This window comes from Dromaius novaehollandiae, chromosome 5, assembly GCF_036370855.1.
Source record: "Dromaius novaehollandiae isolate bDroNov1 chromosome 5, bDroNov1.hap1, whole genome shotgun sequence".
NCBI lineage: Eukaryota > Metazoa > Chordata > Aves > Casuariiformes > Dromaiidae > Dromaius > Dromaius novaehollandiae.
In genome coordinates, this window is record NC_088102.1 from 67,493,725 (window position 1) to 67,508,466 (window position 14,742).

Genomic DNA, 14,742 nt, shown 5'->3' on the forward strand with positions numbered 1-14,742 from the left:
AGTTAACCTCAATAAAGTGCTGTATGCTGCACGCAAAAGTGCAAGTGATATTTGCAAGTCGCAGCCTGGTGGAATTCCGTCGGTTGCAGTGGAGTTGTCCTCTCTTCCATTAGGTTAGGTTTGGCCTTTCTAGTCACCAAATGACATGAAGAAACTTTTATAGGTATTTTTATTTATTTTTTAGGTTTCCAAGATCAGTCAATGACACTAATGCAAGGAGACACCACAAGGCTAGGCATAAACCCTGTACTATGAACTCTAGAGTCACCGAGATAAAATCTTTGACAGTTTCCAGTGGCACAGCTCTGTGGATACTAAGGGAATTACAAGGGCTTAAAGCAGTCATGGGCCTTGGTGCATCAGATCATTTTGAACCCATGCAGCAAGCAGAGCAGCAGTAGTAGTCAAACGACAGATCTGCCAACTTCACTTAAATGCCTTCCTACCGACATTTAAAACTTCAGTCTGCAGCATACCACAAGTATCACGCACTGCAACCCAGTGGTGAAACTGAGAAGCCCAAAACACATCTGGCCCAGCAGAGAAGTAACAACTTTGAGACTGACCATTAATTTTGTTCCCAAAGCACATGCATACTCTTGTTTAATTTCAGCTGCCCTAGCCTCCCCCGTCACTGAATTATTGTTATTATGCTTCACATAATCCTAGTACTGACAGGGATGTTTGTTAAACATAATTAAAGATATTAATTTTGCATGGAACAGAAGACAGAGCCAAGAATTTAATTTTTTTTTAAATGTCCCATTAGAAAATTACCTTCATTAGCACCGACTCGCTGAGCTTCTCTCTGTTGACAATTTTTATGGCGACCTTTTGACATGTGACACAGTGAACCCCCAACTTCACAAGCCCTGCAGGAGAAATAGAGCAAAAGAAGAAGAAAGAAAGAAAGAATTGGTTAGAGATATCCACTGTTGAGATTTTTGCTATTAGTATCTTACCCAGCAGTTGGCCATTTATATGAAAATGAATTTCCACTAGTGCCTCCTGCTGCCAGATAAAGTCTTGTGAATAATGAAGAACCTGCAGCCCACATTATGGCCATTTGGCAGTGAAGCTGCCAACATGCTTGATGGTGCTGCAATTTCTACCATCAAAGCTGAGATTTTGCTGAAACGCTGTATTCCAGCTCTTGCCGCTCCAAGCACGCTCTACCAGTGAGCCGCCAGCTTTTGCCAATTGAACCGCACTAGAGTAGGAGCTTTTGGCAATGCTTGACTTCAATGAAAGCTCAGACATCAACGAAACAAGATGGCCAAATGTCCGCAGTGTAGATATGGCCACTGCATCTCTTTTAGTTCTTTCCAAAGCTTTCATGTTGAAGATAAAAAGGTACTTAGTATGGCTTTCCCTTACTATTTTAATTTACCTTGCTGTATAAAGCTAACACTGCGATGAGTGCCATCAACATGTATGGATACAATACTATATCCTTGTTATTATTTACTATATTCTTGTTATCCAAAAACAACTTAGAGTGCAATTAAATGATTACATTTGCAAAAGGATATGGATATCCCTATCTTCCAGAGTGTCTGAGGTACTACCACAAATATGGGACAAAACTCAAAGAATTAATTAAAGCAAAATGTTAAGTGACATGAGTGAAGCATTATCTTCTGCAGAAGTCTGATCTAAATCTGCCAACCTACACCAAGGTACACTGAGGTATCTCCCACGAGTGGGCAAACTGCGCATCAGAGTTAGACATGGTCCCCTGAGCTCTCAGCTCTACCTCCGTTAAGGAAAGTTCTCCCCTGGAAAATTTTGCTTCACATGCCTGTTTAAGTGAGCTTTGTTTGCCTCAACTTTGACTCTTGCATATCCTGCACAACACCTAACAGGCTGGCTTCCATCCCACCCCACACATGATGCGCCAAATTGTCATTTAGTTCAGTTCAGTTTTAGCTTGAGTAAGAAATGGCGCCTCACCGGGTCACTAGGACCCGCTGGGCTTGGCAGCGCGTTTCTGAGCATCGACGCTGCACGGGGAGTGAGCTCAACTCTCAGCTGCCCGGCTGCACTGCGGTTGGGAGCCCAGCTCCCTCCCCTGCCCCAAACTACAAAGCCAAAAACGCTGCTGTATCCGACAAGTGAATACAGCAGGTCTGCAGTCCACACACTCACACGAGCATAGGACTTCACGCTTTCCCATAGTGGCATGAAATATGTAGACCGCTGCCTCACTAACACTGTCCCTGGTGAAGTGAAGAGCAGTTTCATCGGCACTTCCAGCGATCTGCTACAGATCTTTGCCCATCTTTTTGCTAAACGGTCGATCATAAATTCTGAACCATTCACCTCTGGTTGCAACATTGAGAAACAAACCCCAAACTCATTCGTAGTCACCTCTCTTCCAGGTTGTGCTCAAGTTTGCTGGTTATTTCTAGTCACATAATTTCTCACTCTCATCTGGTTAAATGCTGACACACTTATTTTTCAGCCATGACACAAGTCACAAAAATTAAGAGCACTGAGCACTGACGAATCCATTTGAACCCGGGTATAGCAGCAGCCTGTCCTCCGCCTGAAGCAGCCGGGAGGACGGCTGGGGGAAGATGCAGTGATGACTGGCCAAGCCTCACTCTTATGTTTGAACTGTGTTTACTCAATATATTTACAATATTACCCATAGCACTGCTGGCTCCGTGTTCACCCTTCCTAGCAGACACAGCCTGACTCCTCCTCTTCCTCCCTGGCTTTGTCCTGGGCCTGGGCAATGGCTATCTGGCAGTGCGTTGTTGAAAGTACGCACAGCTTCAATCTGTGCCTACCACTTTCTGCTTCCAACACAAGCCACAGCTCTGCATCGCTCTTAGAGCAAAACCACATTGCTCTGTGCACTGCTCTTAATCCCCTCCCCTTACATTTCCCAGTCTTGGCTTGGTCCTTTGCAGCCAGACTCGCGGGACACGTGACACTGGGACACTGTGCTGCACTGCAACGTGCCGCAGAACAGTCGCTTCAAGAGGCCAACGAAGGCGGCAAAAAACTGATCTCTGCAACTGGTCCTTCACCCCTGAAGAAAATATGCGGACTTCTGGTACCTCACGCTTCAGGAGCTGGTTTCACATATTGTTGCTCCCAGATCAAGGCATCTGTTCCACTGCACTTGCTGATCTCTAAGTTATTTTTCCTTTATCCTCACTGAAACATCCTGTCATTAGTCTTTAAAGGGTTTTGACCTTAAACTTCTGGGACACCATCATACTGGATAGGCAGTCTTCACTGTGTCCTTTCTCTTTCTGGCTATTAACCTACCATAGAAACTTGAAAATTCAGATTAAATCATTCCGCTTACTCAAGTTCATCAAATATTAGAAGACATCATGCATCTTGTAAAATCACAGTGATATTATTATAATGTTTTTATACTGAGATATTTGACTGTACAGCTTATCTCCACTGCGTGGTCCCCAAGGGAAAACAAACAAGGCTACTGCTGAGAGGATATTCTGCACTGGCGTGGCTCAAAGCAAGTTTGCCAGGCAAAAAATAGTTTGAACTTATCAGCTACATCAGTCATTAACCCCTAAAACACAGGCAAGTAATCTTTGTGACTGTTAAACTTAACTCTGGTCTGTCCTGGCAGAAACACAGATGCCGTGGGAATCGAGCACTTGCAAACCGAAGTCCCACCTACCAACCCAGCCAGCCATCACACAAGCTCTCCCACCCCAGGCAGACGTCTGATTTCTATCTGCAGGTAAATCCAGGGGTACTGACATGCTGGGGCTCTCAAACAGGCTGTTACAGCCTAGGAGCTGCAAACATTGGGCTGCTTTTGATCTTAGCCACCGCACTTCACCAGGAACAGAGCCCTGTAATTTCAGGTCAGGGAGGAAAGAAGAAAAAATGAACACACGCAAAAGCAGGGGATGTGCAAGCTAACATTGTCTTTTCATTTATAATTAAAAGCCACGAGCTGAAAACTGAGGCGAGCATATGGCTGTTCTCCACAAAAAAAGAAGAAAAGTAAAGGAAGCCTAGATGACACAAGGGAGAGCTGACATGCAAGGAAGAAGAGCAAAGGGAAACTTATGGGCCTGACATGTCCTAATGCTGCCCTGTCCGGCCAACTAACATGCCTGCACATTTTGCAGCTGGCAAACTCCTACTGTGCAGATGCTTAAAGATACACAGATCTTTTCTGAAAAGGATGGGAGCTTACGTGACAAGCAGAGCACAGATTAGATTAGCTGGATAGGTGGACAGTCCATCCTGGAGCAGCAGAGACAGGAATCCTGTCTTTTACCCAAAGAGAAGATACTGCAGAGACGGAGAAACAAAAGCTTCCCTCCAGCTGAGACATGGAGGCAGCGAATCCCAGATGTGCACCAAGTCATCTCCGCGGCCCGTAGCGTAACCGACAGTCACCTCCGTGACCTCTCGACAAGGACAGGATTTCAGGGGAGCCTTACGTTCTCTGCAGTAATTTGCTCTAACGCAGAGTGACTAAAATACTAACAGTTTGGAGAGGGTGCTATTTCATACCCACTTTACGACTGCGTAGATAACGACACGAGGGAACCTGCCCGTGGGCGCTAACCCCTGACAACCAAGCCCCGTTATCTCAGTTAAAACCTGGTTCTTTGTTAGAGTAAGAAGCATTCCGGGAACATTAGAGAATTATTTTTCCAATCGTATCCAAACTTGGACTCTGCCAAAGATACCACTCTGAAGCCAATTATCATTTTGGGAAAGACACTAATAAATCATGAAATAACACTGTCGTTTAAATATAGTGTTTATGCTATACTCAGTTTTAAAAAATAATGTTCCCCTAGTCTTTCAGAAATGTTACACACAAGTCACTAAATTCTGTTTTTTAAACTATTAGGCCAATAACTACTTCAAAAAGTGGAATGAAAAATGAGTTAATTTGCTGCATTTAATAGCTGCAGTTTTTCCGTTGGTAAGTGGAGGCCTTTCAGTCTCTTTTGAAATAAAACCAAACTAATGCCCCATTTGTAAATATTGGTGAAACTCTGTAGGAGGGATGCTAGTCACTGATTTCAGACGATTACCTGCACATCTAGTGTTGCTTGCTGTTCGTTTCACTTCAGAGCGCAAAAACTTCTCCTCAAAAAACTAAGTGAGAAGTCCCTGTCTGGCCAATAATATCTATTTTGGCTGGATGAGCAATTAAAGGAATGTCTAGAGAGAAATATTACTTCTCTTTTAACTTGAGTTAGCTAATTGCCAATTAATTCGAGTCAATGAATACTCTGCAAATGTTAATCTAGGCACTGCAGGACACAAACATTTGCGGTTTACTTCAGGGCTCAGACTAGTACTGGTAACAGCCTCTTTGAATTAAAGGAGGAACAAAAATCTTAGGCTGAACAGACCCAAGAACACTGGTTTTTAAAAAGCTTAGTGTGTGCACACATTTGCTGTACATGAAATTTGTACAAATGATTTTTATATACAAGTAATGTAACTTACCCCTCAAACTGGGGGTTGCTACTGTACACCTTAAAAATATTTATAGATGTTAATTCCTGAAAACTACATGCACTGGTACTTGCAATATCTACAAACCCTCAAGGATGCCAATTTAGAAAATCAACCCTTAAAGCAAACAAAAGCGTTAATATAACTGAAGTGAAGCATAGGAAAATGTTTTTAAAATGCAGAATTCTTGCTCCTTATTCTCAACAGTTATCTTCACAAACACTATGGTTTTATTCAGGGTTAAATTATTTCAGTTCCAGTGTCTAGCTCTGCTGATTGCAGTGAAGCCACTCTAGATCTACAACAGAGGAAAACGGATTAAATTTGGCCCCGAACAACAATTTCCACAGCTGTAAAATAAGGGTAATAACATTTATACACCTACCTCACAAGCACTGTAGAAAGATTAATTGATTAATCCTTACAAAGAACTTTGCAAAGGGAGGGACTAAAACCTTACACAAGTTCTACATATTAAAACCAGGAAAATTGCATCTCAAATATAATCTGGAAAGAAAGGGCTAGATAATTTCTTATTAATAGCCTCCATTTCATTTCCCAAATTTCCTAGCATATAACTTTCTGGCTTCCTACAACATGCTTCTTATGCCCTCCTTAGCTGTGCTGGAAGGAACTTTGTTACTGAGCCTCACACTTCTGGAAACCAATAATTGTCCTTAATTGCTCAGTCTTCTTATTAAGCAGATGTTTATTTTTCGATAGCAATTGTTATCTCTAATTACTGCCTTTAAAATAAACAGAGCCTTATATCAAGCGACACACAAATTATATGGTATCAATTTATAATTGCATATAGGGAAAGGAGGTAGAGGATCGTCTACATATCTAAAAGAAAGAGGCTGGAGCTACTTGCTTTGGTAATGCAGTAATTTGACCAGGAGCGGTTCTGCAGAGAGATTCTAGCGCTGGAAGGCTGTTCTGAGGACTCGTGCAATAACTGCTCCTAAATTGAATAAACTGTAATTACAGTAGGACTAAAGCCAGAGTTCAAATGCTCAGCAGGAGCATAGAGGGAGATGTTCATCAGTGCCAGGATTCACACGCCTCAGCTCAGAGCACAAGGAAGCCGCACACTAAATTGCTGCAGCCCAGATTTATTCTCCTGAGCCGCAAGCACTGTCAACTGGCTCAGGCAGCCGAAGGGACGTGCTCCGAAGCTCAGCCATTGGCGGGAACGACGCATCCGCTCAGACGTGACTGGATCCACATGCCTGATACTGGAGGACAAGGGACACGCACACACACCCCGGCTTGCCAGGAGCAGGTTTTACACTGTATGCCTCAGAGATTATGGTAGGATCATCCTCCAAGCTCAGCAGGATCAAAACGCACAGAACCAACATCACCTCTATTGATTTTTATCTTGGTCTCCTCCTTACAATATTTCATAAATCAATACTCCTCCGAAACCCTTTGTGCCCGCTGAACACAGCGCAGAACGTGACTGAGGAGCTCTTTCGACGCACTGTCTTTCCCACCTCACCATACACACCCGCATGTCTAAAGAGTCCCCCCCAGGGACCAGGGACACAAACCTTGATGGGCACATTGATGCTGCTTTTGTGAAATGCCCTATTTCATCAGCCAGACTCTAACAAACTCTTGAAGTCCTCTGGGATCTATCAGCAGCTTGTGATGTCTAGTGGGCTAAGCTGCAATTTCAGATCAACTCTTTGTTCCCATATAAAAACACCTGGGAGCCTAAGCTTTGCTGCCACCGGAGAGGTACAGGCTGCAGCTCCACAGCGTGTGTGTGAAGCATTCAGGCAGCACCCCTACCCCCTGCAGAACGAGGAGGAGAAGAGTCATTTCACTTTCTTCTAATGAAAAAGATAAATTAAAATAAAACAGACCTTTCCGTTGATGCAACAGCAAAAAAAAAAAAAACCCCTCCTGCTTTTATATGTCTAGGTAGGTCTTGGAAAAACTCTGGTTTTGACCTCAACTCTCCTGGTCAAAAGCTTTCCTTCTTGCTTTCCAGGAGGACTTCTGCCCAGAGCAGCCAGAGCTGTAAAACTCTTAAAAAAACCAAACAAACAAACAAAAACAAACAAACAAACAAACAAAAAACCCCCTCCTTGAAGAAGGATGAGATCCAAGTCCCCCTTCAGATCTCATTAATTCTTTGTCAGGAAGAGGACCAAGGATGGCCATTTTCAGCTAGTGAGGAGAAGTAGCAGGAAGCCAGCAGAGCCCTGTCTATCCTTCCTAAGATATCTTTTAGAAAACACATCACCATAATCAGGTAACATCAAGGTAATGAGCTGCAACATTCCTGCTTGGTCCAGTGATTTACTGAGAAGGACTGACGCACTCATGAGAAAGGGACGCTGTGCAGCACGGAAAGAGGGGATGAGGAGGGGAGGGGAGACAGTGGAGAAACTGCTCTTCGCATGTTCTTTTAGCTGTTTTTAATCCTGTTTTCTATGCTCAGTTCTCACATCTCCCCTTCTTCTTCACCACACCTTTGCATCCTGCCTGTCTCCATTGGGAAGCCCTGATACCCTTTTCACCCTCCCTTCAGCCAAGATTGTTTCAGCTAGATTATATGTATATTAAGAACATAATTAAAAAAGGGGGTTAGCACAGAAAACCTTTACACAGAAGACAGAGGTCACGCTCTTCACAAGATTAGGTTCACCACATAATACTTCATCTACCCGACCCAGTGCTGATATAGCTTACTCTGCCCTCTGACATCTCTTAATCACCCTCTGACAGATTCCTAACAGGATTTTCACTGACTGCAGATACGCTGCTCTTCAGTAATGGCTCAAGAAGTAATTTGGATTAACTACACTCACACCCATGCTATGAACAAAACACCAAGCAGCAAATCATAAGCAATGCAGCACATGCCACTTGCCATGGTTTCCAGAAGGGCTTCTTGATGACGGTGGGATATTGCCTATACACAGCCAGGGTAAAAATATACCGGACAGTGACTGCATACTGCTTGACAGCCACAGATTTTTTCCCAGGGACATATTGCTCTGCGTTCAGGAGAATTTATTTATGTGGAGTTCCTCCCACCATACACTATCACACACAACAGGAGAATCAGGCCAGGGTTTGGATAACAGCACAAGAGGGACACCTCACCTTCCCTGTGCTGTATTTGGCTCCCGTGGTATGGCTTTACCCTTTTTTAAAATACTACTGAGACCTCCCACAAGGGCAAGGGGCTTTGGAGTAAAAATCCTGTTCAGATGAATGCCTCAGTTCAAACCTCTCCAAACTGCTGTTGCAGTTGGTCTTACTGGAGACTCAGACTTTTTCAGTTTCTGTTTGGAAGAATGATGTCTGGATTTTTTTATTTTTATTTTTTAAATGTGGCTTCCTAGTAAAACAAGACTAATACGAACACCTTGTGCATCTGGCTGTCCCCTCAACCTCCATCTCCAACAACTTCAGATCCAACTGGCCAACATCAACTAAGCTCAATAGAAAGATCTCATAGCAGGTTCCATGAAATTCAGCATCTGGGTAAGGAGAGACCCCACACGGGGAAGGTAAGGGGACAGATCAGCCTGTAGTCATTCGGGCTGGCTAAGAGACAATCCTGTCCTCCTCAGCAGATTGTGTTCATTATACTGCATAAAACTGAGGCCAGAGATCTGATGATGTAACTGTAAAGGTCTGCTTTTCCCATTGCATAGGATGAATCTCTCTACAAAGCGTAGGAAAACCAAAATATGTTTTCATAATTATATCGAATATGAGAAGTTGCAAGCCTTTGGCTTAGGACAATGGGAAGGAAGAACAACTAAAAACTGATTTCTGGCTTAGAAAAGGAAAGTCACAGCAGAAGAATTAAAGGTCAGAATAATTAGACTATTATCATGTTAATGAACAGAAACAGGCATACAAAAAACCTAATTTTCAAAAGTATTTTCTTTAATGTGAGAATAATGGCTCAGGTCACAGCATGGAGCAGAAAGCGTTTATCGGCTTCTACACCAAGAATAACAGGAGCTGCCTGCTCATCTCGTACAAACTTCACTACAACTGGTTCACTGTGTTCCTTAGAGAGAGGAAAGTGGGGGTCAAATTCAATACACATTTACAAAAAAGACCCAAGCTCCTCATTAATTTAAGGTGAGGTTTATGAGAAACCATGCAATATCTAGGGAGCAAGGTCAGCTGTGCCTCCACAGAAAAAAGAAAGAAAACAAAGCAAATTTAATTTCCTTTCAAAAGAAAAATAGTTGGATAAATACAAACACACGCACCTCAACCCACCTTCTGATACACAGCTTCATCACTTGGCAATTCTTACCAGAGTGGCTGAGTCTAAGCATGTCCTGAAATACAGCTCAATTTTGAACCCAGGCGGGAACCTGTGATTATTAAAGGGCAGTGGTGTGAGAGCTGTGCTGTCAAAACATATTTTTGCAGCATGCTTCTGTTGCAGGATTTCTATACGACAAGCCCTACGTGGCAGGTTGGAAGATCAAAAAAAGTGATTTCTTCTCTTATGGAAGAATTCACCGGAGGGGATGGTGGGGAACCCTCTGGGTCTGAGCTAAAGCCCGCTGAAGTCAATGCAAAGACTCATCTGTTTGAGGGAACTGTACATCAGTTCTTCTCTCAGCAACTTATGGCTATCTAAATCTTGCTTCCCCTGACAGGTGTTGCTGTAGAGAATGAGATGGAAGTGCTGAAAGACCTCGCTGTAGAAGAACTCACAGCTATGCCAAAACTGGCTGTTCTCAACATCTATCAAGGTATGTGACCCCCTGTACATGGTAACTATCATTAAGGCAAAAGAAATCTGCAGGATTGTTAATCCTGAAACTACAGGACATTTAACTGCAGCATCTCCTTGCACAGGAAACGGTCCGAGTTTCCCGTCTGAGTCCTTACTCAGACTGGCAATGTCTGGTATCGGCATAAACGCCCTTACATTAGGCTGCCCACAAACAGCAATTCAAAGCCAGAGCCACAGTGAGGAACGATAAAGAGAGGATGAGTTGCTCTAAATGCCAGCAGAGAATCTCATCCTCAGGGTTTTTCTTGTTTTCTGTTCTAGTAATATTTGTATTTCTTGGCACCACACAGTTAGCATACATTGTCAGAAGACTCAAGAAGATTCATTCAGAAAATATCACCTTAGGAGGAAGGACGAATTTTAAGTCTGGAGAAGCAGATAGAAATAAGCATCACACGCGGCAAAAGATGGATAAGCATCTTCTCCCTACAAGCTACAAAATCTGGGGGAAAGTTAAAAATACCACTCCTCAGGAATGGCACTCCCACATCAGGACCTGCTCCCCCCCTCAAGTATACAGGTGGGATTCCTTGGAAGTACTCCCAATTCCCACCAAGCAAGAAGAGGCGCAGCCCTCGCAGCCTCTCCAAGGTGATGCAACCCTGCACAGTCTATGAACAACACCTGCAGAGGAGCTCAGTGTCGACTCTGAGCCGATCGCGCTCAGAGGAGGAAGCAGCTCAGAAATAATTGAAATTGCTGTGCGTATGCAGTGTCCTGACATACACAGGGGATAAACATGCTAAGATAATACAGCACTACCCAGCAATAATGGCATTAGACAAAGCACATATCACTTACTGCAAAGCCACTGGCCTTAAGGGATACGGCCTGTAAAGAAAACAGAAAATAGTCTTGTGCTTATAAATATTGTACTTACGTTCTTCGGCTTGATATTATGAACCTCCTGTATGATTAGGACCTTTAAGATGTCCTTCACTTTTACTGTGGGGTCAGCCTGCTCCCACATTAATGCCATAGCAAGTGGGATGGGGGCAGGGGATATGTAGGAGTGTCTCCCTGAATAAGAGAATCATCAGCAGCTGAACAGCTTTTATCTGGCAGGACAAGAAATGCTACTGGCAGAATCTGCATCTGTCAGTGACCCCTCTATGCCTGACAGTGTGGGTTAGAGGCTGCAGTCCAAATCTTATCATGGCAATAGAAAAATCCTTGGAAAGGATGGAAAAGGCTTTTACTGAGAATTAAGAACTCCAGCAAAGGACAAACCAAGAAAAACCTCAGTCTTCAAGCACAGATGGAAAGTGGGGTCCTAGTAACCCCATCTGCAAAGCACTGAGCATGGCACAGCAAGGTGGGCAAACAAAAAGCGAGATGGGAAACACTGAGAAACACTGGGTGACCTGGGTAATGTCACACCATGGTGCTGTGGCACAGCCCGGAACAGAATCTGCTCCCTCAGAGGCAATGCAGGCTGCTGAGGGCGAGTCAGTGAGGCCTCCTTTCTAAGCACACTGCTCACACATATGAGAAAGCGCCTGTGTGCTGTGAACCTTAACAACAGTATAGCGTGCAACAGATTGAACCCCACAGACTTCAGCTACAGAAGGACATGCCCTACATTTCCTGAGGGCCAATTTTCACTCGTAGATATAAGCTTTCTCAAGTCCTTAATGCCAGCCGCAGTCACCAATCACCTGCCTCTGGCACTTCTGCTTATTGGCAGTAGCATCTCTTCCCTGCCCTTTTACTGGTACAGAAGTGCCTGCAGGCTCCAGGAGACAGACAGAAATGTAGAGAATCTTATTTCTCTGATAAGGTCTATCTAAACTGAGCCTGATCATAGTTGCATTTGAGAAAAAAAGAACTGAGAGAGCAAAGGTGTTCCCCTCTGGTCAGATTAAAGGGAATTACGGCATGTCTGTGGTCTCGTGTGATTATGAGTTGTCAAATACGAATGGAAATTCTCTCTGCCCACAGTAGCAACTGTAAATCCCACTAACTACTGCTCCATTTAAAGAAGCATGGAATAAAGAACTTACGCACCCCAGATGTTCAGGTTTCTCTGAAAACCTTGGCCCATCTTCTCTGCTCATCTGTTCTGCAGTGAACTCTACTCTGAAGCTGTACACCAGTTTTCCTTTGTGTGCTGTGCTAAATGCTACATGGGGAAGAGAAGGTGCCTTCTGAAAGCACAGTGGCAACCAGGTGAGTGAATGCTGGAGCAGGAACTTCCTGACTGCACTTGACGGCTGTGTGCTGGAAACAGGATGAAGAAAATCAGGGCAGCAGATGGTCAGTTATTTAGCAATGGGGTTAAAGAAATAAGTCTTTAAAGGCTGGATACAATACAGTACAGAGCAATGTCACTTCCAACTATAGCTAGAGGAAGCGTTGGAAAGGAGAAGTAGGCAGGCAGGGGGAGACAGACCAACAGGGTTAAACCATAAAACGTCAATGGATTAGCTCTGCTGATTTCAGTGGTTTCCTGGATGTAGCTCTCTGCGCCTGAGCAACCAGCACGCTGCCTGATTTGGGCTGAACAAACTGGTGCTAGCAGCCCAGAAGCCACTGCTAAGGAGAAAAGAAAAAAAAAAAAACACAAAAAACCTAGAATCTGCTCTGGATTACAACCAACCTGCTTCAATTTTGTCTTCCCTCTGCAACAATTTGCTGAGCAGGAGAGGGTGCAAGGAAGAACAACAGGGAGCATCATTCCTGCCAAGCTCTTGGTAGGGCAGGGAATGACGCACTGAAAATCAAGACCGGTAATGTCTCAGGCACGAAAGACGACAGAGGCAGTCAACTTAGCCACCTTCTCCAATTGATCTAAAGGACCAGTTACTGGACATTTACATTTCTACAGTTGCTAGATAAAGGAGTCAAATTAATCAGAAATCAGCAACAGCCTCTTGCTTCCTGAAGCTATTCTTGCCATACTGGGAACACTCAAGGTGCCACTCTGCAAACTCTTCTTTTACGCTCTCATGTAAACTAGAAAAACTATTGCAGCGAACTATTCTGATTTCTGTGCTGAGACTATTCTGTCTTGAAGGAACAAAAAAAACACCTACTGATCTAATCCAGAGCTACACAGCAGCTTTTGATAACACCGGAAGGCAAATCAAGCTGGCCTTCCCAACCTGGAGGATCACCACTGCTTAGTTAAGGTAGATATTCAGAGGGACACATGCCTGTTGCTCTCTCTGCTCCCAACATCCACTGCAGCTTTCGTGGTGGGAGCAAGGCTTTTTCCTTAGGGCACCTCTAGACTGGGGCTCATTTGGTAGTTTCCTTCCATTCAGTCTCTAAAGCTGTTAATGTGCAATGAATACTTTCAGGTCGTTTTAGCATGTTAAGGATGTTTAATGGAAGAACAGTACTTCTTTGCAGCAGTTTTATAAAATGGTATCTAAATTACTCTAAATATACTTCTGCATAATTTTTCCTAAAATAAAAACTTTCCCCTAAAGTTTTCTAGCCAGCACAAGGCAACCAAAACAAAAATAAACCAGAAGCTGTACAACAGAGAGGCAGGGAGCGAGAAAGAAAGATCTGCACGAGCTGTTAGTTTCTCTTCAGCCATACCACGGTCCTCCTATAAGCAAGCACCTTGGTGGCCGAAGGTTAGCTTGACATGCTTCTGCTCAGAATATTGGCAGCGCAGTGAGTGGGCCAGTGCCGTGATAAATTCGTGCTTATATTAGCTTGATGTATGAAACAAGATTTATTCCCCTCTCTCACTCCAACCCTCTTCTTGATTCTTTTCTGCTTACATCCCCTTACAAGACACCAGGCCATAAAAATTATGCTCTACTTTCTGCCTAGGCTCTTCCATGCAGTAGGAGAGAGTCACTGCGGGACTGAAAAAGTTGCTCACAGCAAACGATGATAGCTTACCCTTTTCCTAGTCCAATGAAGTTTATCTGCCAGCCTTACCCTCACCCCTTTATTTGTACTCCAATGTCCAAATCAAACAGAAGTTGACACAAATTACAAGTAAAGTCCATCTACAGGTATTAGAAAGTGCCAGTCAATCTATAAAGTAGTAAAAATTTTAAAAGAAAGGATGCAAATAAATGTACGTTAACTGCATTATAACCTCAGTGAATGTGCAGTGGTAGAGAATATTTTCCTGACCACAAAAAGAAATACTGAATTTTGTGTAAAGAGAAAATTTTTTTGCAAACAAATAGGCTTTGATGGCCACCACCTTGAAAATCAACCATTCTTTAGGAAAATAACTAAAAAGTAAAAATGAAAAATAAGAATGGAATCAATTAATGAAATCAGTATTTCCTGCTTATTGATTTAAACCACAATGAAAAGCCAGGACTTAAGTCACCTTGGTTCAAATCTAAATGATTTAAATCCATCCATCCTGCTTTTCAGATGATTCATCTCCTCACAGCTAGGCCAGGTGATTAGCCCCAGGCCAGAACTTAACAGAGTGCAAACAAAGGTGCAATTCTACAGCCAAGTCCTACCTCCGCGACAGCATCCTTGTCATT

General features: G+C 43.5%; 1 protein-coding gene across 1 annotated transcript in view; it reads right to left on the minus strand.

Moving 5' to 3' along the window:
* The window catches only part of BRSK2 (BR serine/threonine kinase 2), a 313,443-nt gene that overhangs the window by 159,819 nt on the left and 138,882 nt on the right, over positions 1-14,742 (minus strand). Inside the window, 1 exon segment of the mRNA XM_064513155.1 lies at positions 778-872. Coding sequence (XP_064369225.1) covers positions 778-872 — 95 coding nt within the window.